At 44.5% G+C, this 26,790-nt stretch overlaps 2 protein-coding genes and 1 long non-coding RNA gene across 15 annotated transcripts; 2 read left to right on the forward strand and 1 right to left on the reverse strand.

Annotated features, from left to right (window-relative positions):
• Positions 1–999: 999 nt before the first annotated feature.
• On the forward strand, positions 1,000–9,713 carry SLC10A1 (solute carrier family 10 member 1). 2 transcript variants are annotated; one of them, XM_023929212.2, is made up of 7 exons: positions 1,000–1,414; positions 2,386–2,528; positions 2,623–3,065; positions 3,783–3,993; positions 4,912–5,090; positions 6,052–6,248; positions 6,821–8,244. In XM_023929212.2, the coding sequence occupies exons 3-7, from the start codon at positions 2,662–2,664 to the stop codon at positions 6,826–6,828; spliced, it is 999 nt and encodes a 332-aa protein (XP_023784980.2). In that variant the 5' UTR covers positions 1,000–1,414; positions 2,386–2,528; positions 2,623–2,661; the 3' UTR covers positions 6,829–8,244. The 2 variants fall into 2 exon arrangements, with proteins under 2 accessions (XP_023784980.2, XP_086750622.1); XM_086894496.1 differs by lacking the exon at positions 1,000–1,414 and having other exon boundaries at positions 6,052–9,713.
• On the reverse strand, positions 9,552–24,857 carry SRSF5 (serine and arginine rich splicing factor 5). 12 transcript variants are annotated; one of them, XR_015288455.1, is made up of 10 exons: positions 24,789–24,857; positions 13,944–14,383; positions 13,359–13,502; positions 13,116–13,186; positions 12,830–12,925; positions 12,400–12,469; positions 11,597–12,129; positions 11,027–11,100; positions 10,599–10,709; positions 9,552–10,443 (listed from the first exon to the last, which is right to left on the reverse strand). XR_015288455.1 is itself a non-coding variant. In XM_086894516.1 (8 exons), the coding sequence occupies exons 2-8, from the start codon at positions 13,482–13,484 to the stop codon at positions 10,197–10,199; spliced, it is 798 nt and encodes a 265-aa protein (XP_086750642.1). In that variant the 5' UTR covers positions 13,485–13,502; positions 13,944–14,383; the 3' UTR covers positions 9,552–10,196. The 12 variants fall into 12 exon arrangements, 4 of the variants coding, with proteins under 4 accessions (XP_086750642.1, XP_086750643.1, XP_086750645.1 ...); XR_015288453.1 differs by having other exon boundaries at positions 9,552–10,446; positions 24,789–24,829; XR_015288454.1 differs by lacking the exon at positions 24,789–24,857 and having other exon boundaries at positions 9,552–10,446; positions 13,359–13,505; positions 13,944–17,515.
• Positions 22,626–23,419, forward strand: LOC147652592 (uncharacterized). Its single transcript, XR_015288458.1, has 2 exons — positions 22,626–22,779; positions 22,920–23,419. It is a non-coding gene; the product is annotated as an uncharacterized LOC147652592 (long non-coding RNA).
• Positions 24,858–26,790: the final 1,933 nt, after the last annotated feature.

Below are 26,790 nucleotides of genomic sequence, written 5' to 3' on the forward strand. Positions count from 1 at the left end.
CCCACCGCAGGGATACAGCTCTTTGGCCACACTTAAATGCAAACTCGCAGCTCTGGTGCCCATGTGAAATAACTGAATGTCCAAGCATGAACCAGGGTGAAATAATGATCCTAATTTATTCTGCTTTCTTCAACCAGTCTCTTCCTTGGTTCCTGTGGCCTTTCCTCCATCAACTACCGGGAACCAATAGGAATTATTCAGCTGTGCAATGTGTACCAGTTGAACAATGAACAACTAGCAGGCATTTTTTAAATTATTAGAGTCATTGAAACATTCTTCTACAGTCCTGCAAAGGGTGAGAATGTTAGAACATTGTCATTTTAAAAACCTGAGCTACGCTGAGTTTAGGGGAAGAGGAGGTGCTGCCCAGGCAGTGACACTTTATAAGCACTTTATTGCTTGGCTTGACTCTTTCTGCATTCCTTACAAAATTCAGCACACAGCTAAAAGGCAAACAGTGAAAAACAAGCATTTCTCTAGGAAGGCCGGGGATTCACAGGGGGGGAAAAGTCCTGAAGAGAGGGATAGAAAGACAAAGAATTGCTGTGGGCTTTGCTCCTGCGCTCTTCTCTTAATTCTTATGGATCTTGCCCATGGGCTACTTGGGCAGCCCTTACTTGTGCCTGGTGGGCTTGCAGATGCCTACAGAAAATCAAAATGCACACAGTGCTGTAGGCTTCCTCACCCCACCTGCTCAGCCAGGAGCCAGCAACAAGCTGAGGCACTACTCTGCTACCACAGTGACACAGGGGGCTCCAGGCACCACCTGTGACTTACTGAAGGGCCCTTTGTCCCCAGAAATGGCAGTGTGGTGCTCACAAAGGTGTAGGAGAAGCCATGGATGTGCAGAGCCACTGAGAGCCACGGGCACTGTTTCTTCCCACCCGATGGAGGATGCCTGTGCTGGCCTCCTGAGCTGTTGTTGGTGCTTTTCCGGCCTGGCTGCCAGCCTGGAAAACAAAGTTCCCAAAGAAAACAAGAGCAAGTGGGGAGGAACACGGAGAACAGCTCTGACATTCCTGCCTGCCTCCAGCAATGTTTCCAGAGCAATAGGGCTGCAGAGGCTGAGCCTGCTGAGCTCCCAGATGAATAGAAGCAATGGACAAGCTACTGCAGCATCATAATACCCTTCAGCAAAGGAATTAGAGCTCAGCCAGAGCACAGCAAATCTCCCCACTTAAAATCCCTTCCCCAGTCCGGTTAGTACAACTACCAAATAACAACTTCCCTATCTACAAGGCTCTTTTAGACCCAGGCTTGATGTCCTGCAAGCAGAGGACAGGATTTCACCAAGGGGGATTTTCTTGAAGCAGGATGACTGAAGAATACCCTCGCTCACCAAGCCCAGCCAGGAAAGGACGGAGCAGCGGGTGATCCACCAAAGCTTCCTACAGCCGTGTCCACTGGCACTAAGGTAACACCATCTGTTTTGGTCTAGTTTAACATGCTCCACTCTGTCTGTTTCTAGAGTCCTTCCCTTGACCTAGGGGATGGCTCAGGTCAATCTGAAGGCAATAAATGCCTTAAATGAAGGCAAAACCTGCTGAGGGATCAGGAAGCATGGCACCTGAGAGAGCAAGGCAGGCAGCGTGCCATTCCCCAGCATGGCAGGCGTAGGGAAGAGCATCCCCTGTTACAGACAGGGAGCAGTGGCAGAATGAGTAGCAGTCACCCTTGCAGAAGCTGGAGGACTAATCACCTTTCCAATCCCTCTTCCTGCTCCAGCATCAGCTGCCCAGGCCCTGCTCCCCTGCACACCAGAGCACAGAGCACATGTCGTGCCGTGCAAGCCTTGCCCTGAAAGCACAGGTCAGGTGCCAGGCTGGGGTGGGAAACTGCTTCCCATTGGGCTTTGCTTGGAGAGTTGGTGTGATGTTTGCAGCCTGGATCACAAGGCAGAACCCCCCAGCTCCTGAATGCAGCACTGCTGTGCCCATTGAGCCCAGCCTTGCCTTGATGAGGTCAGTTGAGGTACGTACTGTGCAGAACCTTCCCTCAGCACCAAGGAGGGAATAATATTTTCAGTACTGGTAAGGCTTGGAAATTAATTCCTATATGCAACCAAAAAATTTCTAGACAGTGTCAGACCTAATAGATGAGGAAAGAGACATGAAGGCCCCTAAGAGTTCACTGCAGAAGTTACTCATCCACATAGTAATATCTTCCTAGACCTCGCTATCATAAGCTTTATTTATGACCAGAAGAATAAGTATTTTATAATCTCATTAAAAACAAAGTATCCTGGATGCATCATATTTTCAAGTGTTGGAATTAGCAGTATCTTGTGAATGAGAGGAGCTCTGGTTCATTTTCCTTTGTATGAAGTGCTCATCTTCACCTGTCATCTCTACCCACCTTGAGCCGTCTCCCTCTTGCTCTCACCAGCTGTCTCATTGTGAGGGTGGATGCTGGAAGAAGTGGAGGACCAGAGCAGAAGATACACAAACTGCACAGGATATTTCCAAAGTGAATGGGGTTCACAGCTGATTGCTCTAAATGCAGATTTCTGTTTCAACAGCTGCTGAAGGGTAAGGATAGTGTCCTGAAAGAGAGCTCATGTTTTGCTTGCATTAATTAAATGTTATCTGGACTTTTGAATCAATCTTTCCCTCACCTTCCCAGCCACTTAAAGACGAAGAGACTTCCTAACGCCTCAGCAGGATGAACAAGACCAAGGGAGCTTTTGGTAGCCCAGAACTTTGGAGCCCAGGCTGCATGCAGAGCAGCACCTCCCTCAGCAGTCTGGCACCACCCTTTGCATTTGGACAGCAGGCGATGGACACAGCCCTGAATGTAATCCTAATCGGGGTCCTCCTCGTCATCATGGTGTCCCTGGGATGTACAATGGAGATAGCCAAGATCACAGCTCACCTCAGGAGACCTAAAGATGTGGCAATAGCCATAACAGCTCAGTACAGCATCATGCCCTTGACAGCATTCACACTGGGCAAGCTCTTCCAGCTGGGCACCTCAGAATCCCTGGCCATTCTCATCTGTGGCTGCTGCCCTGGGGGAAGTCTCTCCAGCATCTTTAGCCTGGCACTGAGAGGGGACACGAACCTCAGGTAAGGAAAGCTACATAGCTGTTCATTGTCCAGGCCAATCTAGTTATATGACTGGTTCAGAAACTAATTTAATCAACATTAGGAGGCCCCAAGAAGCTGGACAAAGACTGAAATACTAAGTCCAAAACATTTTTAAAGCCTCCATATTGCTCAAGAAGTTAATTTGTCCCTGTTTTACAATGGGACTTTGCACCTTTCTCTGAATTATTGGCATACTGCTCTTGACGTGGGTGCAGAACACTTTTTCATCTCCATGTAGCAGTACATAGAGCATCTATATATATATATATATATGCTGTATCTATCCATGCAATTCTGTGTAAACTGATCATGCTGCCTGAAAAGGCTGCATCAGTGAGAAATGTTGAACTAGCAGAACACCACTCTCCAACAAATCCTAGCGCTAAAACAAGATCCAGCACGAAAATACAAAGTCTTACTTTTTCTCTCAGTTGTGAATTTCTGAAATGCAAATCCATATCATGGGTATGTACCCTTTCTTGCAAGTATGAAACTTGAGCCATCTTCTCCCTTCTCCATTCATATCACATCCTTCTACAATCTGACAGTGATGTTGGGGAGATCTCAGTGACAAGTTGGGAAAAAGCAAGGTAAAATCTTACATTAAAATCATCTGTCCAGGCAAGTAATCAGATTAGCATAGTCCGTTTTTAGAAAGTGTTGTTCTTCTACTGAGGGGTCCTTTCTTTGTCTCAGTGTTGTAATGACCGCATGCTCCATGGTCCTGGCGATTGGATTAATGCCACTGCTTCTATACCTTTACTCTGGAGGACTCCATGAGGGTGATTTGGAGGGCAAGGTACCTTACAAAGGAATTATCACCTCCCTGGTGCTGCTGCTAATCCCCTGTGCCATCGGCATCATCTTGAATGAGAAGAAACCACAGTACACTGGCCTTATCACCAAGGTAAGAACTATCCTGTGCTAGTCATCTTTCAATCAAGGGCCTTGAGGAAGTTTTCAAAAATAGAATCACAGACATACTAACTTCTTTAAGACATGCCACAAATCAGTGAAAGGGTTGAGGATAGAACTCATGACATCCACTTCACCACTTTATTGGTTAAAATATTTGGCCAAGGAGAAGTCCTCCATCTTCTCAGATGTTTTGTAGCCAAATTCCTACATTGCTCTTCTTTTGCTTCAGTTTTAACTTTGAAGGATTTTTGCAATATCAGCACTAATGAACTTCATAGCCACTGCCCCCAAATGCTGCTGCAGCCAGAGCAGAATCCAGATAAAAAACAACCAAGCAAACAATAACCATCCCAAAACAAATTAAAACCACCCCACTGCTATTAGAGGTCTAGCACGAGGCAAAAATCAAATCATAAAATTGCTGCTTAAGTAAAGAGAAGCCTCTCCATCACCAAGTGGCACTTATGCCTGGAATCACATCCCTGCCTGCTTTATACATCAGGCATTTAAGCAGCAGAACAGAAAACCAGATAACCATGTGCACCATTGTCTAACTCAAGAGCTCTGCTAGGCTCTACCTGTGAGTAAAGTGGTTTGCTCAACACCTGCTTTGGGGTGGACTAGAGCCACAAAGGGACCTGGACAGACACAAGTAGCAGTGCCTGAGAAACCAGCAGCTTGTGCAGCAACACCAGTCGTTTTGCATAGACTAGAAAGGTCTCAGTAACAGCCCAGGATGGTCTCCTGTTGATTACTGGTAACATTCATGTCCATGAAAGGCACTTGTGCCCTCTGTGTACTTCATGGGATGGACAGAGAACTGGGTACAGCTGCTTCTAACAGCTAAGAAAAAGCTAAATTTTACCAGGGATTTCTCTTTTCCACATCTCAATCATTTTTATTTTAGGCAGGGATGGTTATGCTTCTACTGTCATCTGCTGCTATAATTGTTCTGTCTGTGGCCAATATGGGAAGCTGTATCATGGTTGTCTTCTCACCATCTCTCCTGGGAACTTCTGCCTTAATGCCCCTTACTGGATTTCTGCTGGGCTACGCTGTCTCTGCAGCCTTCAAGCTTGATGACCGGTATGTTCTTCCACACCTCCCTCCCCTCTCTCTCTCTCATCAGGAACAGAGATGTATGGCAGCTCTGCTTTGCAGAGCAATGGTGAAAACATGGATTCTAGGAATATACTTCTGTAGAACACTAACCCCATTCATCCAAAACAGGACCTAGGAATACAACCAGACACAGTACAAGCTGGTTGCAAGCCAGTGACTCCCATACTTTGGGTGGGAAGAGAAATTACTTTAACCTCTGCTTGGCTTAGCTAAGAGGGGAAGAATAGCTAAGCAGGTTTTTTTAGCACAGGCACCTGATCACCATGGAAGCTTCACTGAACAAGTAGATGGATGGTTTTGGCTTAAAGTCACTAGTGACCTGCTAAACATATTACCAACCTCTGCTTTTGGTAATGAAGCTGGGGGGAAATTATTATCACAAAAAAAAACCAAAAACAACCAAGCCCAAAAAACCCCAAACCCAAATAACTGAGAAATACCAACAGAGCTCAAATCCCAAGTGACACAATTATTGCCCGGCTGATCACTACCCCAAACCAGTCAGTGCATTCTCAGCTGCAGCCCCAGGAATTTAGAATGAAAACCCGGCATATAAAACCTGCTCCTCCTTTTTTCCTCATCCTGCCTAAAACATGTGGGAATCCTCCTAGTCCTATTTTATACCTTCATATGTTGGACTCTTACCACCTCAGGAGATTACTTCCCTGCAGGAAGCTGTGGAGTCCAGAGCAGGACATAAGGCCCCCAGTCCCATTATGAACAAAATTCACATTTGTAACATCATCTCTCTCTGCCCATTGCAAAGGGAGCAGAAGGCAAAACCTTCTAGGGATTGATTGCAGTGTTGTTCCTGACAGAGCAGCTTTCAGCCACAGGCAAGCACACCAGCAAGGTGGGCAGGGCTCTGTTTCAGTTGTTTGAAGCAGAATTTAAATCTGTGATCTATTAAGTTTTTCTCCTTCAGGTGCAGGCGGACAGTGTGCATGGAAACTGGCTGCCAGAACGTACAGCTTTGCTCAGTTATCCTCAAGGTCACCTTCGCCCCAGAGATCATCGGCCCCCTGTACTTCTTCCCCCTGCTCTACTTGCTGTTCCAGCTTGGAGAAGGATTTCTGCTCACCCTGGTCTTTAGGATCCATGATAGAATAAAGCAAGCCAATGGCAAGTACAGCTTTGCTCCTTTATTTCTTTATACCTTCCAAGCCAAACCATACATGCTCACAATGTAACTGCAGATTAATTTCTGCTTTATAAGGCAGAATCCAGTTGCTCTTTAACTAGGGATTACACACCCAATGTATTAGATGCCAATCAGAGTCCAACATTATTCAGAGGTAACTGAAGACCTTAGAAATTCAGTGGATTTCTTCCATCAGCAGGATGTTTCATACAGCTACCTACTACCAAAACTATCAGTGCACTGTCTGCTGCTTTAAGCCACAGCAGACACCCTGTTGAAGTCATGACTTGCACTGAGCACGTGCAAAGAACAGAGGTGTTTGCATGTGGCTAAAACTACACAAAAAACATCACGTATTCTTTAATGCAACAAATCCCAGCTTTGCTTCAAGCTGTTAAGTGATTTCCTGAGAGGACGGAACTGCCAAATACTTCAGCCAAAGGAAGGAAACATTTAGATCTTTTGCTAGAAAAGTACAGAGAGATTGAAACTTCATTTTAAAATATATACAATGCTGGCATAGATGTGAAATACTCTTCTCCAACTCCAGCAGGTCCCTAATTCCAAAGCTCAGCTGACTGAACAGATGACTGATGGATGCACTGCTGAATGAGATCCTCCACCCACCACCCCTCTGATGCTGCCAGTCCAGCTTTTCTCCACTGCCTTGAGATGCAGACGAGTAGCTGCTCCAGACCTGCTTCAGGAACACTTTACCATATCTTACAGCTGTGCTGGAGGACAGCTTAATGGGAGGAAAAAACCCACTCATTTGGATCCTTGGGTGTGTGTTCAGAGCAAAGCAGTTGCTACTGGAAACAGAAATGCAGGTGTTGACAAGACTACTATAACAAAAGGGTTGTATTCCAGCCTCTGGGTTATAAATGAGTGGAAGCAAAATGGATTCAGTCTTTTGGCAGGAATCCCTTCCTCTTGTTTTAAATGACCCAGTAATTATAGTTGTAGCTGTCACAATCTTCCCCTAACCTGGTTTCAGAATTGTCTAGTCTCACATTTTTCTCTTTCGTCAGAAGAGAAAAAAAAAAAATCTGTGCAGGTGTGACTACATTTAGTGCTGAAGAAATGAAATCAGTGTCAAGACATTGCAGAAAACAGTGGAAAACCAGGAAAACAATATATGGATTCTGCAGCAGTTGCTCTTCAACAACCCTCCACCCAGCTCATAGGTGTCCAGCTGTTCTGTCAAAGACTTATCTATACACTCATTTCACAGCAGCCACAGAGCCATCTGCAACCACACTGCTATTCTCCAAAGACCTTGCTCCAGACTAAGCCTTGCTCTGTCAGCCCAGAAAGGAGGAGACTTTCCACCTTCACAGTCATTCTAACAAGCCTTTGGGACAGCTGAAGAACATGCCAAGTGACTGTCCCAGTTTTACCTGTAAGAAAATCACTGCCTGAATCAGTTCCCTTTCTAAATTTCACTTACCTGTAACTGTCCTGCTGGCACACAATGGAAGCAGATCCTGATGGCACCACTGTAAATTCATGTTATTTCTCTAACAGACCCAGAACGAGCTGTGAAGCTTTCTCCATGCAGAAGCCAGTGAGATTCAATGCACAGCCAAGCAGCCCATGGGCTGTTGGTTTCTCCCATTCTCCAACGGGTACCATGTGGTACCAACTGAACACCCAGAGCAGAAGCCACACAAACCATGATCACAGCTACACAAACTGCCTTGGTGAGCCGAGCTGGGGCCCAGCAAGCTGTACCTGCAAGACCAATGTACCTTGAATGTGCCTTCTTTTTTGCAGTTAGTGAACTCAACACCACACCTGTTCTAGACACCACCTAGGTATGGTCACACTACACTACTACAGTAGCAGGAAAGATTGGCATTGACATCCCCAGTGTCCAGACTATGCCTTGTAACCCAAAGTAATTACTCTTAATTAAGAATAAACAGATTCATACCAAGAATGCACACTTAATAAACAGAGTAATTTCTGGCCATATATCAATGTAAGCCTCCACACTGCAAAACCTGGGAGTTTAACAGGAAGCTCATCACTACACCAGCCAGCTCCCCAGGGAAAATGCAGACAACTGCTCATGCTGCTTGCAAGGCAATTAAGTGGTGTAGTCCAGAAACAGAATTCAGAACGACTATTTAGAGAGCAGATAATACTTCACGTTTAGCCTAAGAGAAGTCGATGATCCCTTTCATCACATCAAGTGCCTTCAGCCACCTGGGTTGCAGCTGAAGCCAAGTCCCACTTGGACACAGATGCTCATCATCATCCAAGCTGGTAGGACTGACCGACTCAGGATCTCAACACAGCTGACCTTCCACCCTGATGAATATGAATGCTGTTTTTACCCCTGTAAGTTAGAGCCCCCTTGCTCCACACCTCCTGGGGTCCAGCATCTGCACCACTAAGGCTCTGAGAATGAAGGCTCCCATTCCCCAAAGCTGACTGGTAACAATCCAGTTAACTGTGGATCTCTCAATGCCTGCTCTGAGCAGTCCCTGGCAGCCCAATACACTGCCCCCTCCACAGACACAACACAGAACAAGAGCTCCTCCTCCTTCCTTGGCTTGGCCCACAAGACCTCTGCAGCAGCTGAGACAGGGCAGCAGGGCTGCCCAACTCCTGACCTCCCACAAGGCCCGGCCTTGCTCCGAGAGGAGCCACCTTGCACTTGCTATGACCTATCCAAATACGAGCCAAGGCCACAAAGATCTTTTTAAAGGTTTCTACAGATTACTACAAGAACTCTTTAAAACACTTTGTAAGAAAACACGTGATTTTATTTAAAGATTAAATTCCTAAATTCTCTTGTGCGTGAGGGCTTAAAAAATATAGGGATTGCAGAGGGCTGCTGCCACTGGAAGCTACAAACACTAGAACACAGAACCTCATGGTACGACTGCTGCATTACTCCCAGCCACTGACTTAAAAATCCCTCTTCCCCCAGAATGACAACTAATGCTTACAAAAACAGTTTTATCTACACCTCAGTGCTCTCATATGAACATGCACACATACACTAATGAAGTATGCCGACTACATCTGTCTTTAACACTCCACTTATTATCCCAAGTGATTAAAAGCTAAATGACTCATCCACTCCACTTTCTGCCATGAACTATGACAGCCTGATTATCCATGTTCTTATTTCAGAACAGAGACATCCAAGGACATCACACCATGTATTTAAAAGGAGAGTGTTAACACTTTGCCACAGCTCCATCTTTAAGAAGCATTTTAACACGGTCACAGCCACTTTATTATTGACAGCAAGAAACAAGAGGCAGAAATGTTTCTTTATACTTTATTTGAACTATTTCATTCTTAGGTATCAAGAAATAAGAGTGCTTTATAGAATATTATTATCACATGGCAGTGAAATGGGCATTTTCTTAGTGTAGTGCAAGTTATATTAAATGAAAATATTTTAAAATAAAGTTTTATTACCAGTACCGACCAGCACTTAATCTGCTGACCTATAGCTGAAACAATGTCTCAAAAGCACAAAAAAATACCCTCTGAAATAAAGCTTTATGTACAGCACATATAGAGCTCTTAGACGCCTAAAGCTATTAGTCTGAGATATTAAACTAATGTTTTTGAGTTGCTATTCACAGTTGAATATACTGAGAATTAAGTGTTCAGATGATTTTAGAGTACAAAAAAATTGACTGCTTTAGTTATAAAGAGCTCTGCCAATATACACAAACTATACACTTCAGACATTCACAAAAAAATGTGAGCAAGAAAAGGGTTATCAAAAAACATTTAATACAATTAGTCAATAACCCTTCCCACCATGGTCCACATCTACAAAGCTCCCCATTCCCTCCCCCCTCCCCATCCAAACCCTTCCCCACAGAAAGTCACATACTTACCACAAGTTTTAGCAAGTATGGTTTAAAAAAGGGCCCTCAGGGCAAGTTATTTATAGTTCAGTTGCCACTGTCAACAGATCTGGACCTTGATCTAGACCTCTGCCGATCTGTGGATGACGGAGATTTGGATCTACTGGAAGAACCACGTTTCTGGCTCTTGTTTGGCAGTGGAGATCTGCTAACTGATCGCGACTTGCTATGGCTCCTACTCCGTGACCTGCTGTAGGACTTGCGGCTGCGGGAACGAGAGCGGCTGCGAGACCCGGAGGAGCTCCTGCTGCGTGAGCGTGACCTGCTCCTGGACCTACTGAGGAGGGAACAGAGTCAGTGTCAGCTTCGCAACCGCACGGGCCCGGCCGTAACCAGGCAACCCATGGCTCTCCAGCCCGGCTGCCTGGTCACTGACTTCAAAGCTTCTCAGTGTATGCTTAAGCATTATTTAAGACTGGAAATCCATACCTGTGCCTTTTGCTGCCTTCAATTAGTTTGATTTTCCTTCCATTAATTTCTTTACCAGAAAGCTTTTCGATAGCATTCTTTAAATCACTGTAAGAGGCAAATTCAACCACCCTATGGAAAAAACAAAACAACAAAATCCCTAAACATAAAGTTCACTATTAGAAGGTTAGTTACCAATGCAAGCAAATTTACACTCGGGAAAAAACCAAACCAAAGCCCCAAAACCTACACTGTTCAGTGTAATTATCCCTTGTCATCACTGAAGCATGTAAAGTTCCCCTCCCCAAGTATTTCCCACATGCATTTTCAGAGGGTAGCTAAATTAAGCCATGAACAGCTGCTTACACTGTAAGCAGCCAGCTTCCCTCCGCAAATATTACGCATACAGGTTACTCTACAGCTTTTAAGAGACCATTTGATAGGCTTACCCTTCATTTAACTTAGGTCTGTGTGCATCTGCAAAGGTTACTTCCCCGGCTTGTCTCATGAAGTCTTTGAGATCCTAACACAAGACCATTTATGTTACGCAAAGAAGTGAAATTAACACTTTCCTATACAAAAGTAGTTTAAAGCAAACAAAAGAAACTTATGACTACTGAAAGAGAAATTGTTAGATAAATCACAAACATGGCAACTGCCATACTTGTATTCTATCAAAATTGCGTTATCTGTATCACAATCTGTATCAGGGCACGAAATAAATGAGAAAAGCATATTGCTTTAAGCAAAATGCTAATAAAGGGTCTTAACATTAAAGTAAATATTAGTCTAAAATGATTTTATAGATTAAGTAACAAAGAGAAAGAAAGAGAGAGAGAAAAAGAAATAAAAAAGCACATTTTTATATATACTGGATCGACTTTGAAACACTACCCATATATTTTTGGACTATTTCAGTCTCCATTTACATTACAATTCTTATACGAATAGAGAATTACATTTACATAACACCAATTATTTTGTGCCCCATATGTCATTAAAAATATAGTTTACTTTACCTTTATTAACATTTCCCTAGGCTAGCCAAGCAGCAAACTGCATTAAGCGCCAGGAGATACCGTCATGACATATGCCCGACTGGCTCTTCGCCACCCACTTGCCGAACACTACCCAGTCGATGGAAGCCATTAATCGCACTGCCCTCCCTATCAGGAGACTATGGATGGATCCAGACATTCTCTATGCTTGATGTCACCAAGGACCACTTTACTGCGATCAGGATTCCAACGACCACCTAATTTCCAATCTTTCAACTCTTTTCGACCAGGACCTCGTTATTCGGAAGCGTTACAGGAAGAACAGCTCTCAACTTAGGAATCAGATCTCGTTAACGCTCTGGGACCGCTGCAATGTGGCACTTTAAGGAGTGCATCGATTACGTCTAGACCGGCAAACACAGATCTAGAGGTGGCCAAGTGACATTGTAGGAGCTGACTGGAAAGTCAACCAGGCCCGACCAAGAGTGACCAAGACAGAACGATTAGGATAACCCACAGGCACTCCTCGTCATAAGGCCAACGACACAGATAGGCTGGCAAATAAAGGGTTTAATATGTGGTTAAAATGGATTTTAAAAACAAGAAAAAAAATAAATATATATCCTCAAACATATAAATTTATTATTATGAATTAACGTTAACTAGCTTTCATTCACAATATTTAAGTTACATTACTAAAAATCATATTAATTAAACATTTTAATAAATTAGGTTTTAATTTAATTAATTATTTTACAAAATCATTACATTACATTACATACCCATTAAATGAAGTGAAAATAGTTAATCGTGTTTCAACAAACCTGCCAGCTGACTCGGGAGGACAAATTTTCCACTATGAGGCGATTTTCTGTTCTTAGAGGTGGGGCGTTTCTGTTTTGAAATAAACAATTCAGACTTCTATTAAATAAAACAATCTCATAAATAAAATATAACCACATTAATGTTAACAAAAGCTGCACCATGAGCTGGTTTCAGCATATCATCATTTGCACTACAACCTGAGCTGTGTAATCCCCAAGCAATCTAGAGCAAGCATTACTTAGTGGAGGGGAGGGAGCGTAAGGATGACAGGTATATCTGAGAAGTTCTGTCATCTTCATTATCCTGCTGCTACATCAAACAACTTAAAGGGCAAATAACAGCTTTTAGCAGCTCATTCCAGCTCACATTCTCTTAGATAAGCCCAAAGCATTCTTTTTTTAAACAGCACTGGTTCAAAACTGCACGTACCTCCTGTCACTGCGTGGGCGGCGGCTACTGAACCGGTCAGAGTACCTCCCTCTGCCTCTGCCCCTCGAGCGTGCTCTGGCATGCTCAATGGTCACCCTGTAAAGAGAAAAACACAACAAAACACATTTTTACGTATTTCTTCTTTTATACAGTTATAATTCTCAGGATAAAATTAAGAACCAAATGAACACAAAATAGTTCCACCAGTACTGATAACAATTCCAATTAAAACTGACTTTTATAGTAGATCTCCGAACTTGTATAGCCATGTAATAGGATACCTCACCTCTCACTACAAAGTTCTTTTCCATCCAATTCATAGACAGCATCATCTGCATCCCTCGGATCCTCAAACTCCTGAAAAAACAAGACAACAAAACCAAGCAATTACATTCCAGTGAACGAGCAAATGCTTGTCACATGGTGTGTCTTGATGGGCGCATTAATGCATTTTTTTCCGAAATAGTTTCGTAAACCTCAAACGCGAGGGAGCACCAGGGGGGTGGGGAAGGGAGAGGGGTGCACTCACCACGAATCCGAAGCCCCTCTTCAGGTCGATGTCGCGGATGCGGCCGTACCCCTTGAAGAACCTCTCCACATCCTTCTCCCTGGCGGCCGGGTTCAGCCTCCCGATGAAGACGCGGCAGCCGCTCATGGCTGTGTGTGCGCGGCGCTGCTGCGGAGACAGGCGCGTCAGGCCCCTCCCGGTGACTCAGCACCGCCCGCCGCCGCTGCCGCAGTGCGCCACGGCCCCGCCCCCGCCGCGGGCCAATGGGGAGGCGGCGGGCGGGCCCCGCCTCAGCCCGCGCCAATCGGAGCCCCGCGCTCGGCCCTCGGCCCCGCCCAGCTGCCGCCCCTCCAGCTAGCCCCGCCCCCGCCGAGCCGAGAAGAAAAGCAAACGCCATCGCTCTACCACAAAATGGCGGCCGTGCCGCACCCGCCTGCGGCATTGATCCCGCCGCGGCGCGCACCGAGCGAAACGGAGCGGAGACAACGCCGGCCGGAGGTCCGCGGGCCGGCCGGGCACACAGCAGAAGCGCACCGCACACGCTTCGCTGCGCTACCCCCCCGCCCCCCACCGCTCCGCTGGGAGTCCCCCGGAGCTTTTACGAACCTGGGCTGTGGGTCTCGGTGCAGGCCGAACCGGACGGCTGCGCGGTGCGTTGCGGCAGCCGGTCGGGCGGATGCGTCCTCCCCGGGCGACAGACGGCTCCGACTGCTGCGCAACACCGGCGCTGCAGCGCGAAATGGAGGCGGCCCCGTGCGTCAGCGCCGTCCCGCGCGGCGATTGGCCGAGGTGGCGGCCACGCCCCTCCCCGGGGAATCCAGGTCAGGGCGGGAGGGCGGGGCCGGCGCCCCTCATCTGGGAGCCATGTTGGGGCGGCAGCGGGGGATAAACAACCTGGGCCGCCGCGGCCCGAGCCCAGGAAAGCTGTGCTGAGGGGTGAAACACAACCATCGCGGCTCTTTTACTCACCCAGCGCACAACAGGCTAAATATAACCCCTGCTGCTCTTGTGTGCGGGCACGGGCTTGTGTCAGGCGTTTCTGGCTCCTGATGAGCAAAGAATGAGAGGAGGAAAATATATAAGGAGCTCCTGATCTGTTTAAATCATAATTTGGAAACAAATGTGTAACGGCAAGGTAGAGGGCTGAGGTTTTTTTTATCTCCATTTCACGTAACTGCAGAATTTATCATAGCTTGTCTTCTAGGTAGTTGCAGTGAAAGCAAGAGATTATCCCAAGGGGTATTTGAAATGAAGAGGACACCTGGAAGTTGACAATACACCCACTACAGTACAAACAGAGGCTGCAGCTCTGTGACCCTCCTGGCCAGATTTCTGCACTGCTGGATTAGTCAGCTTTACACAAAAAGCCAGCAGGTACAACTGCACCAGGCTGCCTCTTCTGATGCTTTTTTATAATTACAGTATGATCCTTTTAATAGCATTTTCCTGACTTGTCACCTGGAGTCCCATGCTGCCCTGAGTCTCACCCCCTACCCCTTGCCTTTGTGGACCATCTTTGTTGCACCCAGGGTGAGTTATTAATGACCTCTATGGGATTAATTTCTCTTTTTCGTGCTTAGTCACCGACATGTATTTCCCTGGAACAATACAACACGTGATGGTGCTGACATCATAGCTTTATATGACTGCCCCCATGATCACTCCTCAAACTGCAACCTCATTCAGAGTCCCAAAAATGGAAAAGTTATTTCTGCTGCATGCAGTGATGAGAAAGGCTACCATGTAGCTAAAGGTTTAGCAAGGGCACTGTCAGCATCACTTGCTTCTCTCTTGGGTTCCAAATATGAGCATTTCCATCCTGCACAGAGGCAGCATCTGAGAAAAGCCAGACAGGGAGAACTTTGAGTAAGGAAAAACAGTGCTTGTGATTATCCTTGTGGATCATAACCTTTGCCTGCTGAGGAAGATACATTTGGATGTGCCATCTAACATTTAACAGTGCTAATTTCATAATGAGTTACAGCGCTTTAACGGGTGCCATGGGAACAGGCAGTTCTCTTCCTGTCAACACTGAGACTCCTGTCTGCAGAGTGAGCTGGTACACAAAGCTATACCAGCAAAAACTAGCACTGGAAAAGGCAGCAAGCAGGCTTCTGAAGGTCTAACTCTATGAAAACCGGGTTGTAGTGGGATAAAAACAAGGGTTAGCACTGAACAGCAAAGAGAAGGGGCAGGAGCGCCCCTTTAAGGAAGAGCTGCTAATTTTAGCAGTGCAAAACTGCAGTTTAAAAAGCCTTGTCCTTGTAACTGCCAAGCAGTAATCTCCCTGCATCTGAACACTGGGTGAAAAGCAGCTAAAGTCAGGAGGAGGTCCAGGATACAACAATCACTCTTTAAAATATTCCTGTGCTACCTAAGTGTTACCAGCATAAAGGTCACACACTCTTTTACTCACATGGACTTCTCACGTGAGGGTCATGAGCAAGCACATCTGTTTCCTACCCAGTTCCTCCCAGTTTTATGTAAACAAGGCAGTACTATTTCTCCTTTTGGCTTGAGGTTGTCTGAAGACCACCTAGTACTTGTTAATATTATTGCTCCTGGCTAGCCCAGTAGTGTCGGCACTTTTACATTCCTGCAGTTCTGGTTGTTGAGAGCCACACAAGCAGGCTAAAATCCTTGTAGTTCATTCATCAAGGTAACTAAGTAAATACAGTTACTGTTTGGAACTGAAAAGTTCAGCAGAAGATGAAATGAAACTTGAAACAAAATCTCAGCCAGGTATCATTAAAGTCTGCTTGTGGAAAACAGTTGATAGGGCATAGCTCTTTGCTGTCTCTTCCAAATTTAAAAAAAAAAAAATTAAAAAAAAATTCACAAAACAAAAAACCCTCCCCAAAAAACCCAAAAAACTCCACCAAACAGCTAATGAAGTCCAAGTCAATATGTGCAAAAGGAGGTGGTTCTTCAACAACTGATAGTAGACCTCTGGCATAACTTGCTGCTGGATGCTCTGCATACATCTTTATATGTCCTCACCGTACAGACAGTTTTAAACCAGAGAGGAGGAGGAAACAGGGAAAAAAAGAGAAGTGAGACAGGAAAAAAGAGAGACTTCTGTTCAGAGACTCTGCCTAGCATTGCTGAAGACCCCCTACAAAAACTGCTGACCCACAGATCCACAGTGAAGCTGCTATATAAGCAATGAGACTCAGCACTTTGCCCAATTCTACAAGACCTCTTAAAGGGAAGCAGAAATGTAGCTTGCATCCCCTCCTGCTACTCATTAATATATTTGTTACTTCTTCCACTTATCTATAGTTCTTTATTTTCTCATTTCCTGTATTCTTAATTACCTATACATTCTCTATTCTGTTTTTTTCCAAAGCTCCATGACTAACTAAACTAACATATTGTGTTACTGCTACATAAGTGTAGCTCTCTTAGAAGTAGCAGCAATGAGGGTACAAGAATAGCTTTACAGAAGTCTAAAGTATGTGGCAAACACTGAATAGAGAATTTAATAATTGAGCATCAGTTGCTTTTCTTCAAAATATTTGGAGAAAGAAAATGGAAATTGACCTAAAAATAAAAGAATGACACATTCAGAAATAAGTTTGTCACTGTTTGTTTGTTGTTTTTTTTTTTTTTCTGGTTTTCCACTTTTTGGGAAAGTTAAGCTTTTCAAATTGCTCAGATCTAAAAATATAGATTTTTTACATGTTAGTGTCAGGCTGAGAGCCTTTGCCCACCACCCAGAATTATATTTAGCAGGTAGAATAATTTTTTTAGCAGACTGTAATTCAGGATGAAATGTGCTGCCCTGGGGCTGTATGACTGAGCAGTCAGTAGAGCTAGGGAGCTTGACTGGGGGCTACCCTTCCACAGTCCAGACAGACCCTCACAGCCTAACCAGCCTTGTTTCAGCTGGCTCCTGCCAGAACACCCTGGATAACAGCTCCTCACACTCATCTTTTCTAGCCAAATGTAATAATTAACATCCTATTAATTATAGCCCAGCAGCAGTATTAAGCTAGTCCTGAAGGTGCCTTAGGTACAGGGGGATCTGTAGCTCAACAGTGTAGTTGCAGTTGTAGTTCAGGTGAGTATGTGTCTTCCATGGCTGTGGCTCAGGAAAAAGCAGCAGAGGCAGGAAGTGATCATCCCTTCTGGATAGGGATATATGGATATGGAGCAGGCACTGCCTCTGTCTCTGCGCTCTGAAGCAGTCAAGGCAGACTGACAGCAGAATAGTGCACCATCACACCAGGTCATATCCCAGTAGAAATTTAATAATGACAAGGCATTATGCACCATCACATTTTTTAATTATCTATAAATGCAACAAGGTTTAGGTTAGCTTTTATGCAAATTTATGCAGGCTGCAGATGGGCAGCTGGAACCTGGTCCAGCATGAAGATTACAGGTACAAAGTAGAAAGGATTTTTTTTTCCCTTGGGTTAATGTTTGAATGACCAGAACAAGTTTACAGCAGCTCAGTGTGTTTAGTTTAAAATGCTGAATGTAAACATTTGAGGAAATCTCAACACTGTTATAGCAAGCTGTGGACTGCTGCAAAAACACCTTATGGGGTCAAAGCTGTTTGTAAACCTTCAGAGGGTAACAGGAGATCATCTGCAGGATCATGTGTCCTTCCTTGTCTGGCCCTTTCAGACCTTTTCTGAAAGCCACGTAAGCTCCTTTCTGACTGACTTCATGTTGGAAGCTACTCACAAGTACAACAACTGCAGTCATGGCCATGGTCTGCCATTACTTTTCCAAGCAGCTTAAATCAAACTGTGTCTATTTTGACAGACCACCTTCTTTGTGTACAAAGACCCGGAGGTTAACATTGGCAACAGTTTTTGTTTTCAGCAGAGGGCAGGTTGCAAACACTGAGCTTGTCGTCTTCACCTTTTGCTTAATTGAGACACACTATTTACTTTAAACAGAATATGAAGAATATAGGTCATAATAGATAGGGAAAGAATAGGATGAAGAAAGTTCACCTTTTCTCAAGAAAACAGTACTTTTAATCCTTAATCTGTTAAGTACTTGATGAACCATTCCTGAGAAATCTCTAGCACCGTACGTACCAAATTCCTAATTTCCTAGTGGTGCAATGATTTTTTTCAATTGGCAGACTTCAAAGGCCAGAAAGGCAGTGGAACAAAAGATTAGATCATCAATTTTTACACACTCTCATTCAGTAATGCTGAATGAAAGCATTACTGCTTTCATTTATGGGCAGCTGCTCATGCCAACAAGGCAGGCAGTCAAGGACTTTTCAAATGAATACAACACTCCTTATTGCATCAACTAAGTTATCAGGCAAGGGGTGAAAATAGAGTTGTGTTAACCCTGACCATAATAAAGCTTTTAGTCTATTTGTTAAGCAAATAGGAAAATGCGAAAGTAAAATTCATTGTAAGCTGAAAATACAATTTTTCAGAGTTTGCACTCTAAATCGCTCCTTGACAAGCCTAGGGACAATTCCTTTGGGGAATCAGGGGTATCTTCTTAGCATGGAATCTTTCAACACCTGAATTAATAATTTGTTAGACAGATTAGAGTATGCAGTGTTAAAACATGCAGATGAATCAGGCTGGGAAAAGTTTCAAACACACTGAAGATGAGAAAAAAGGGTGTGATATTTAAGGGCCAAATTATGAAGTGAATGGCAGAATGACAGTAAGGAAGATTCAACAATAACTTCAGCTTCCTCACCAGGGAATGCTACACCATTCATAAAGAGCAGTATATATTGTTTTCTGCTATATTCAATGAATAGAGGTCAAACCTTCAAGGAAGGCTGGAGTGTTATCAATGCTCTAAGTACCTTCTGTTTGTCTCACCCTATTTCCACATGCAGTTCAAGTCTTGGAAGGATAGTACAAGCCTGATAGTGTGTTTATTTCTTATTGTTAGGACACAGACTGAGGAAAAACAACAATAAAACATTATACCACATACTTCTTTTCTATCCAGGAAAAGCGGCAATAGGCTGTAATTACAAAAGACTGCTTAAAATAGAGGTCACATTATATATATTAAAAACAAAAAACAAGAAAGGAAAAATCTTACAAAAAATATATATATTGTACCATTCAGAAAAGGGAATGAAATCTTGAAATCAGAGAACCAAGTGCAACCAATGCTCTAGGAAGGAGATAGGATCAAATAAATTCCAATGGAAAAAAAACCCCAGAAAATTAACACATGGAGTGACTACAACCAAATGTACTGAGATGAAAAGAGGTGCAGTGAAAAGGACTGAAAGCTGCCAAATTATTCCCACTGAAATCCCAAAAGCAGGCAAGAAAGGTAAATAAAGAGACAGGAGAAGAAACTCAAAAAATGAAATGCTAAAAAAAAAACAAACAAAAAAATCTGAAACAAAGCAAAACCAATAAAAGCCACGGCATGACCTGAAGTACAGTGGCAGGGGCTGAAGCTTGCCCAATTGATCCTCACTGAAGTCACAAGACTTCATTCCCTTTCCTGAAAGGAAACTCTTCCTTTCAGGAAAGGTGTCTTAGGTTGCAATGCAAGATGTAATCAGGAGTATGTATTCTATTAAATACATCTGTTAAAACCAAGCAGGGCACTGCTCTTTATCTCTTCCATGACCCAACCCTCATAACTGGGGGATATTTTCTGTTAATGAGCCAGCTGTTCAAACCAGGTGACCCACCCTCCCTCCAGGGGGATATCTTCTACTAATGGGCTATCGAGTCTCACTGCATGACTGATAAAATTACATCATCCCATTGTAAGGTGCTCCAACCTGGGGAAGAGGCAAGCATTCCTACCTGGATATAATCAGAGACTCAGAACACCACAGTCAGCCTTTTCCACTGGATATTCAAAATAAGGCCATACCCATCTACACCACCACTAGACCTTCAGAAGAAAACCACACCCTTCTACAGAATCATTGCTTAAAAAAACCACATCTGTCACTTCAGGTGGACTGCAGCCACCATTTAATCGGACTGGTACCAACACCCTGACCAACAGGGTGTCAGGATGTATTCTGACTGTCAGTGAGTTGTTTTGTGTTGGTTTTTTATACTACTGCATTTTTGGTTTAATTTTCTTAGTAAAAAACTGTTATTCCTATTCCCATATCTTTGCCTAAGAGCCCCTTGATTTCAAAATTATAATTATCCGGGGGAGGAGGGGGAGGTAGTTTAGACTTTTACATTTCAAAAAGAGTTTCTGCTTTCCTTAGCAGACACCTCTCTTCAAACCAAGACAAAAGGGAATGAAATCTCGAAATCAGAGAACCAAGTGCAACCAATGCTCTAGGAAGGAGATATGATCAAATAAATTCCAGTGGAAATAACCCAGAAAATTAACACATGGAGTGACTACAACCAAATGTACTGAGATGAAAAGAGGTGCAGTGAAAAGGACTGAAAGTTGCCCAAATTATTCCCATTTAATTCCCAAAAGCAGGCAAGAAAGGTTAATAAAGAGACAGGAGAAGAAATTGAAGAAATTAAATGCTAAAAAAAAAAAAAAAAAAATCTGAAACAAAGCAAAACCAATAAAAGCCACGGCATGACCTGAAGTACAGTGGCAGGGGCTGAAGCTTGCCCAATTGATCCTCATTGAAATCACAAGATTTTATTGCCTTTTCTGAAAGGAATTGGGATATATATATATATGATGTAATGCTTCCTTCAGGCTTCTGACAGATGTTGCTGGAAACTGTTTTCAGTACCAGTTTAACCATCCAGGAATTATGCATAACTTGCATTGTATTTATAGGTCACTACTTACTTTGAAAAGGTATGTTTATATATAAGCATTGTAACTCTTTGAACACTCTCATATCAATGCTGAGGTCTTTCTTTTCCTATTGTCTAAAGGTACATGTGTATATGATCTTTCTATAGATGTCATTTGATGCTACAGTCAATTCAGTGACAAGCATGTTTCTGGAGGTTTCTGCACCCAGCTTCTCATTCTTGTTCTCTCTCCTTGTGTTTTACCTTTCAGGACTACTCTAATAAGAATTACTTTGGTTTTTTGACCCAGAACTATCACTCCTCCCCTTTGACAGAGCTCTGCTGACAGAGGAGTACTGACTAGATCCACATCTCACAATATCCATTTTATCTCTGAAGTGCTTATTCCCTACTGGGGACCGTGCCACCAGGTAACATCAGGCCCTTGAGCTTTAAACTATCCCATGATCTATGTGACAAATACAACACAGAGCAAAAATAAGTAGTGAGGACACTGGAATTCACCTTTCCGCAAACCCATAATGCCAGCCAGCCAAGACCTCAAGAAGACAATTCATTCTCTGAAAATTTCCTTTGCAGCCACAAAGTGCTGGAAAGGTTGTCTAAATGTAAGAGAAAATTCAGCAGATTTTTGGATTGTATTATCCTCTGACATGGATTCTATCTTCAAGAAGCCTCAGGAGCAAAGGGGGTGTTTGGTGCCACAAATCACTCTCATCTGCATTCATTAAGGAGTCATCGGCACCAGCAAATATAGAAATGAGGTGGGTGCTGCTCCCAGGGTGCAGCAGCTGGAGGGCTCAGGGGAAGACTTATGTAGTGGCTCATCTCTTATTTATTACACATAAGGATTTGTCTGAACCATGCTACTCTCTGTGTAGACTTTAAAGGCCTGTATTAGGGTATGAGGGTCAGCTGGAGCCAAGTTCATCTCAGAGCCCTGACACTGATGAGCAGTGAGCTGCAGTGCATGCCAGGCTGCAAAGCACAGTAACTCCAGCACATATTCCACCTTCTTCTCTGGAGTTAAGTGCTTGGCCACCACAATGTTGTGTCTGCCCAAAACAAAAGACGTGATTGTGCAGATCTCTTTTCTATTTGGCACCATTTCTGTAGCCCTAAAACAGCCATGGTTCTGTCATTCAGCCCCCTGAGCTGCACAGTATATTAATTAATGCCACAACAGCTTTTCCAAGGCTCTGATACTGCTGCATGACCCTCCAGCATCCCTAGTTTGCTAGTTCCCAGCATATACACAAGCAGAAAAGTTTTCTTTAGACTACTGTCAAATTCAGGCATTGAATGGCGAGGAGGGGAAGGCACAGGCTATTTTGGATGGGAAGAAAGCTGGAAGATAAAGAGCCTGGCAGGTCAGTCCATTCTTCATTACTTGCTCTATCACCTCACCACCACCTTCTGCCTTTCCACAGGAAAATATGTCCCCTCCCCAGTGCAGAGACAAGCCAAGAGTGGCGCTGCTGCTGCTCTCTGTGGGAAGTCACTTTGGTTTAACAAAGGACACTACAAGGCACTGCATTTTTTGTCTGTTTAACCCATATTTATGTTTCAGAATTACTCCTGTCACGTTGAGTTACAAGCCCTTGAAGTAGGATAGACTCCTCTTTCCTCCCTGGGGACTGTTCCTTTTGAATAGTAATAACAACCCTCCTTACCTGTCCCTGCACAGCTGAGATACACTTATTTATCCCTTTTCATCTTTTCTTGTAAGTTCTTCCAGCCTCTGATCATTTCATTGGTCTTGTGTGACCCCTGCATTGTCTTTCCCATGTCTTAGACTCAGCTGCAAGACAGCTGATAAAACTGATAAATATCATGATGCTGAAATACGTTGCTGCTCCCACAGGTGCCCCCCACCCCTCCTCATCTATTGGTGGGAGGGCATGTCCTGGAAGCTCAGAGGCCTTTTCTTCAGGCTAGGCTGAATTCATGTTGCAAGGCTGGCCTGATCAACCTCTGCTGATCTGGGCTGTGCTGCTGAGAGGAAGGAAAATTAACTCCCTGTCTGGTGAAGAATGCTCTCCATGACCCTAGCTCTGCTGTCTGACTGAGATGGAAATATGGACATAAAGCACTGGCTTTCTCAGGCAGCTTCATGGAAGAGGAGAAGAGGGCAAAATACTGATGGGCTCTGCACTCAAAGTGTAACACACTGTGACCAGACTCTATACACAGGGAAACCTGAAGTGTTCCTGACAGCTGCACTGGGGCTTCAGTCCTATCTTGGGTTGGGGTTTTTTCCTGGTTTGTTTTTTATTTTCTCTTTTCCCAAAGCTAGAACAAAAAAGGAAGAAAAAAAGGAAATAAAGAAGAGCATTAAAAAAATTATTCCCTATTTAAAGAAAAGACAATTTTAAGGATTGTTTTGGGTTTTTTTTTGTTTTACCAAAACCTTTTCACAATCAAGGAAGAAAAGGGTGGGATTATGCTTAAACTGACATCCCTGATTTCAAAGGTAAAAGTAGCCATGGCTGTGTAATAGCTGGGTGCTTCATGATCTAGGCTCCACACTCTAGTAGATAGATAGGTACAAAATTGAAAGTTCAGGTAATATCTGCCTTGGGTGACTACAAAGCACCAGCCACAAGACAATATCACATAAGCTTCTGAAAGAGGGAATAAAGACCCTCACTAAATGATTATGCTCTGTTTTTGTTAAGCACATTTTTAACTTCAACAGCTAAATAACATACTGGCTCACAGCTGCTTTATTTAAAGTTTCATTGATCTTGCTCTGTTGGGAGCTCATAATGAATACCAGATCCCATATCCCTTATATTTTCTATGGAGACAGGAAGAAAGAAAACACTTAAAACAAGGCAAGCTTTCTTTAAGAAGCAGGGAGGGCAGGAATCCCCCTCAAGCAGTAATATTCCCCTGCTCCCTCACTAGACTAAAAAGGAGACACATAAAAGTTATAAATAACTTCTTTTTCTTGGTTATGGAACCCAATGAAATAAGAAAGATATTTTGGACTTTTAAAAGCAAAAAAATCATACTTTGTGCTTTTGAAAATTTCAGAGGAAACTGTACCAATTGCCCAGAAAGGCATTGTGTTTGGAGAATTTATTAACTGAGTCATTAACCTGGGTGATGAAGTGTTTTCCCTATGGCCCAAGAGATCTTGTTTGGGTTTCAGTGTCACTCCTGACACTGCTGCAGAGACTGGAAAGTGCTTTCTCTTCATCCATTTACATCCCTTCCTTACCCCCTTGGCTTCAGGCTAGCAACAAGCTGCTGGTGGTGGGCTTGTGCTCCTAGGAGAAGGGTCAAAATGCAACGGTGTTGGGCATCCTCAGAAACTACAAATTACAAAGAGTAATCCCAGGTGTAGAGGGAAGATGATTTCATACAGATACAGAACAGAGGGAGAAGCAAAGAAAGAAAAAACATTTAATCTCCCTGAATCTCTCATAATTGTCTTTGCTAATTGCGTGAAGAAGCTACAAGGCATTAATCCTTGCTTCTCAACTCACTGGGACCAGGACCAGCCTGTTAACTGATAAACCAACCAAAACAGCAACACACTTTGCTCTCTATTGCACTAGTAAGCAAGAAAACCTTATTCCAGTGCCTCGGAGGCACAGTACTGCGTCCCCCTGCACCCACACCCTTCCCACATCCATTGCATTTTTACCACCTCCTTCTGAAATTCCTAATTTTGCTGCCAAAATTCAGCAAACAAGAAAGGCAACCTCCCAGAGTCCCCACTGACCTTTCTCAGGCTGGGAACAGCAGGGCCTCCATTTGATACCCGAGGGCAGGGCCCTGACTTGTTTATCTCAAGCCCATTAGCCACGGGGCAGAGTAAGAAGAGGGTGATTATGTATGTAGCAGGTGCTACCCTTGGCATTAGGCTCCACCAGAAGGACAATCAAGATCTCTGAATTACCGTTTCAGTCACTCCCTTCGGGCACAGCCTGGCTGGAATAAAGGGGCCATCCCTCGGTCACATGTGCTGAACAGGAGCTCACGGCTAAAGCAGAGGTTTGGAAGAAGACATGGGGGGAAGGTGTTATTAAAAGCATTTGTTTCCCTGCCTACAACATAGCCTCTGGTATGAGCTGGAGAAGGCTACTTCAGCTTTCTGTGCTTTGTTTTTTACCGTCTCCATCAACAAGGGGTGTGTGGGCCTTCTCACCCACAGAGATGCCACAAAGACAAAATTCCCATTTATTTGTAAAACTGCTGGAAAAAAGCACAGGGAGGCAATAAGATAAATACTGAAGAATTTCACTAACAAATCAACTATTTTAAAGCTTCCTGGAGGAACCAATTATTTGGAGCCAGGTTACATTTATGAGGGGAAACAGAGACTGTAGGACGGTAACAACTCTGTCTTGCAGAGCTGAACCCAGGATAATGAATCTCCAGGAAACAGGGACCTATCTCCCATCCTGTGCAGTCCACTCAGGGAGATGAAGGAAAGTTGTTTGTGCAGGTTTGGAGTCCTGTCACCCACAGGAAGCCCTATACTGCCCTGCAGCACCCAGGGAGAAGAGCATGAAATGGGAAACCCAGCATAGCTGCACCCTTAGGTACCAGGCTTCCACTTCTGACTCACATCCTAGGAATGTCCCTAGGAACATCCTATCCTGCTCCCTAGGAAAACTCTGCTACTCCCAAATCTGGCCTCTGATCTTCTCAGCATGAGGAGACTTTAAATGCGGGTTTAAAGATGAACATTATATACCTTCTAATTATGGATAACACGTTAGCCCTTCTTAGTGGAGGATGTGCCTGATGGGCAGAGCCGGGGCAGAAGCAAATCCAGCAAAGCAGCCAGCAGCTCTGCCCAGTCCAGCCACCAGCCGGCCCCCAGCTGCCACTGACCTGTCAGGAGGATCGTGCACTGCCAGCTCTCACACCTGTCCTCTCACCCCCAGCTGCCACTGAACCCGATGAACAGGACAGATCTCCCTGGTGCTCTCCAGTATCCAGAGGATGCTCCAGCCCACAGCTCCGCACTCCTTCCCTGAGAGCATCAGCTCCGTGCCCAGTGTTGCTTGGCTGCTTGAGCTGCTGGGTGCTGTGGTTTGACACATGTGAGGACACGGGAGAGCATGTCTGTCCCATGAAGTGGTCTCCCAGCCTCACTGGGATACATGAGCCTGGAAGATAAACCCTACATGCCACACAGAGCTGCTAAGCTCAGCACACCAACCACTGAAAGAGCTGCCAGATCAGAGGGGCTTGTCTGGACAAGAAGTCAAGGGTGTTTGTGCCTTGAATACTGGAACCAGTCTGTGCCCTCCTGCCCCAAATTCTGTTTTTTCCTCGCTGACGTAACATGAAAAGCCTCAGCTGTGTCCCACAGATGCACCATGGGCTCAGCATGGTCCAGATGACAAAGAGCTGTCAAAGAACAATCACCCTCTGCCAAGGTACCCTCAGGGCTGCTCAGCTCTGCCTGTGTCACCGAAAGTTAAGGTGAAGAATTTGCTGGTAAACATCGCTGTCCTGCAAAAGGGAACAGAAAGAATTGGGAAGCCCATTGCCTGTGCTTTCCCATCCCCTTCCCTGCTCCCCAGCGTGGTGCCAGGAGAGACCACGCGGTTGCCAAGTAGCACAAGCGGTGAGGAGCGGGGCTGGCAGCGCGTCCTGGCCAGGCCCTGCTCCCCGGTGACAGCAGCGTGGCACGGGCCTGGCAGGGGAGGAGCGCGCTAAGGCGGAGCACCGGGCTGGGGGGCACGCAGCCTGCTGGCATTCCGCTTTCT

Source organism: Cyanistes caeruleus, chromosome 6, assembly GCF_971803275.1.
Source record: "Cyanistes caeruleus chromosome 6, bCyaCae1.hap1.1, whole genome shotgun sequence".
NCBI classification, from domain to species: Eukaryota; Metazoa; Chordata; class Aves; order Passeriformes; family Paridae; genus Cyanistes; species Cyanistes caeruleus.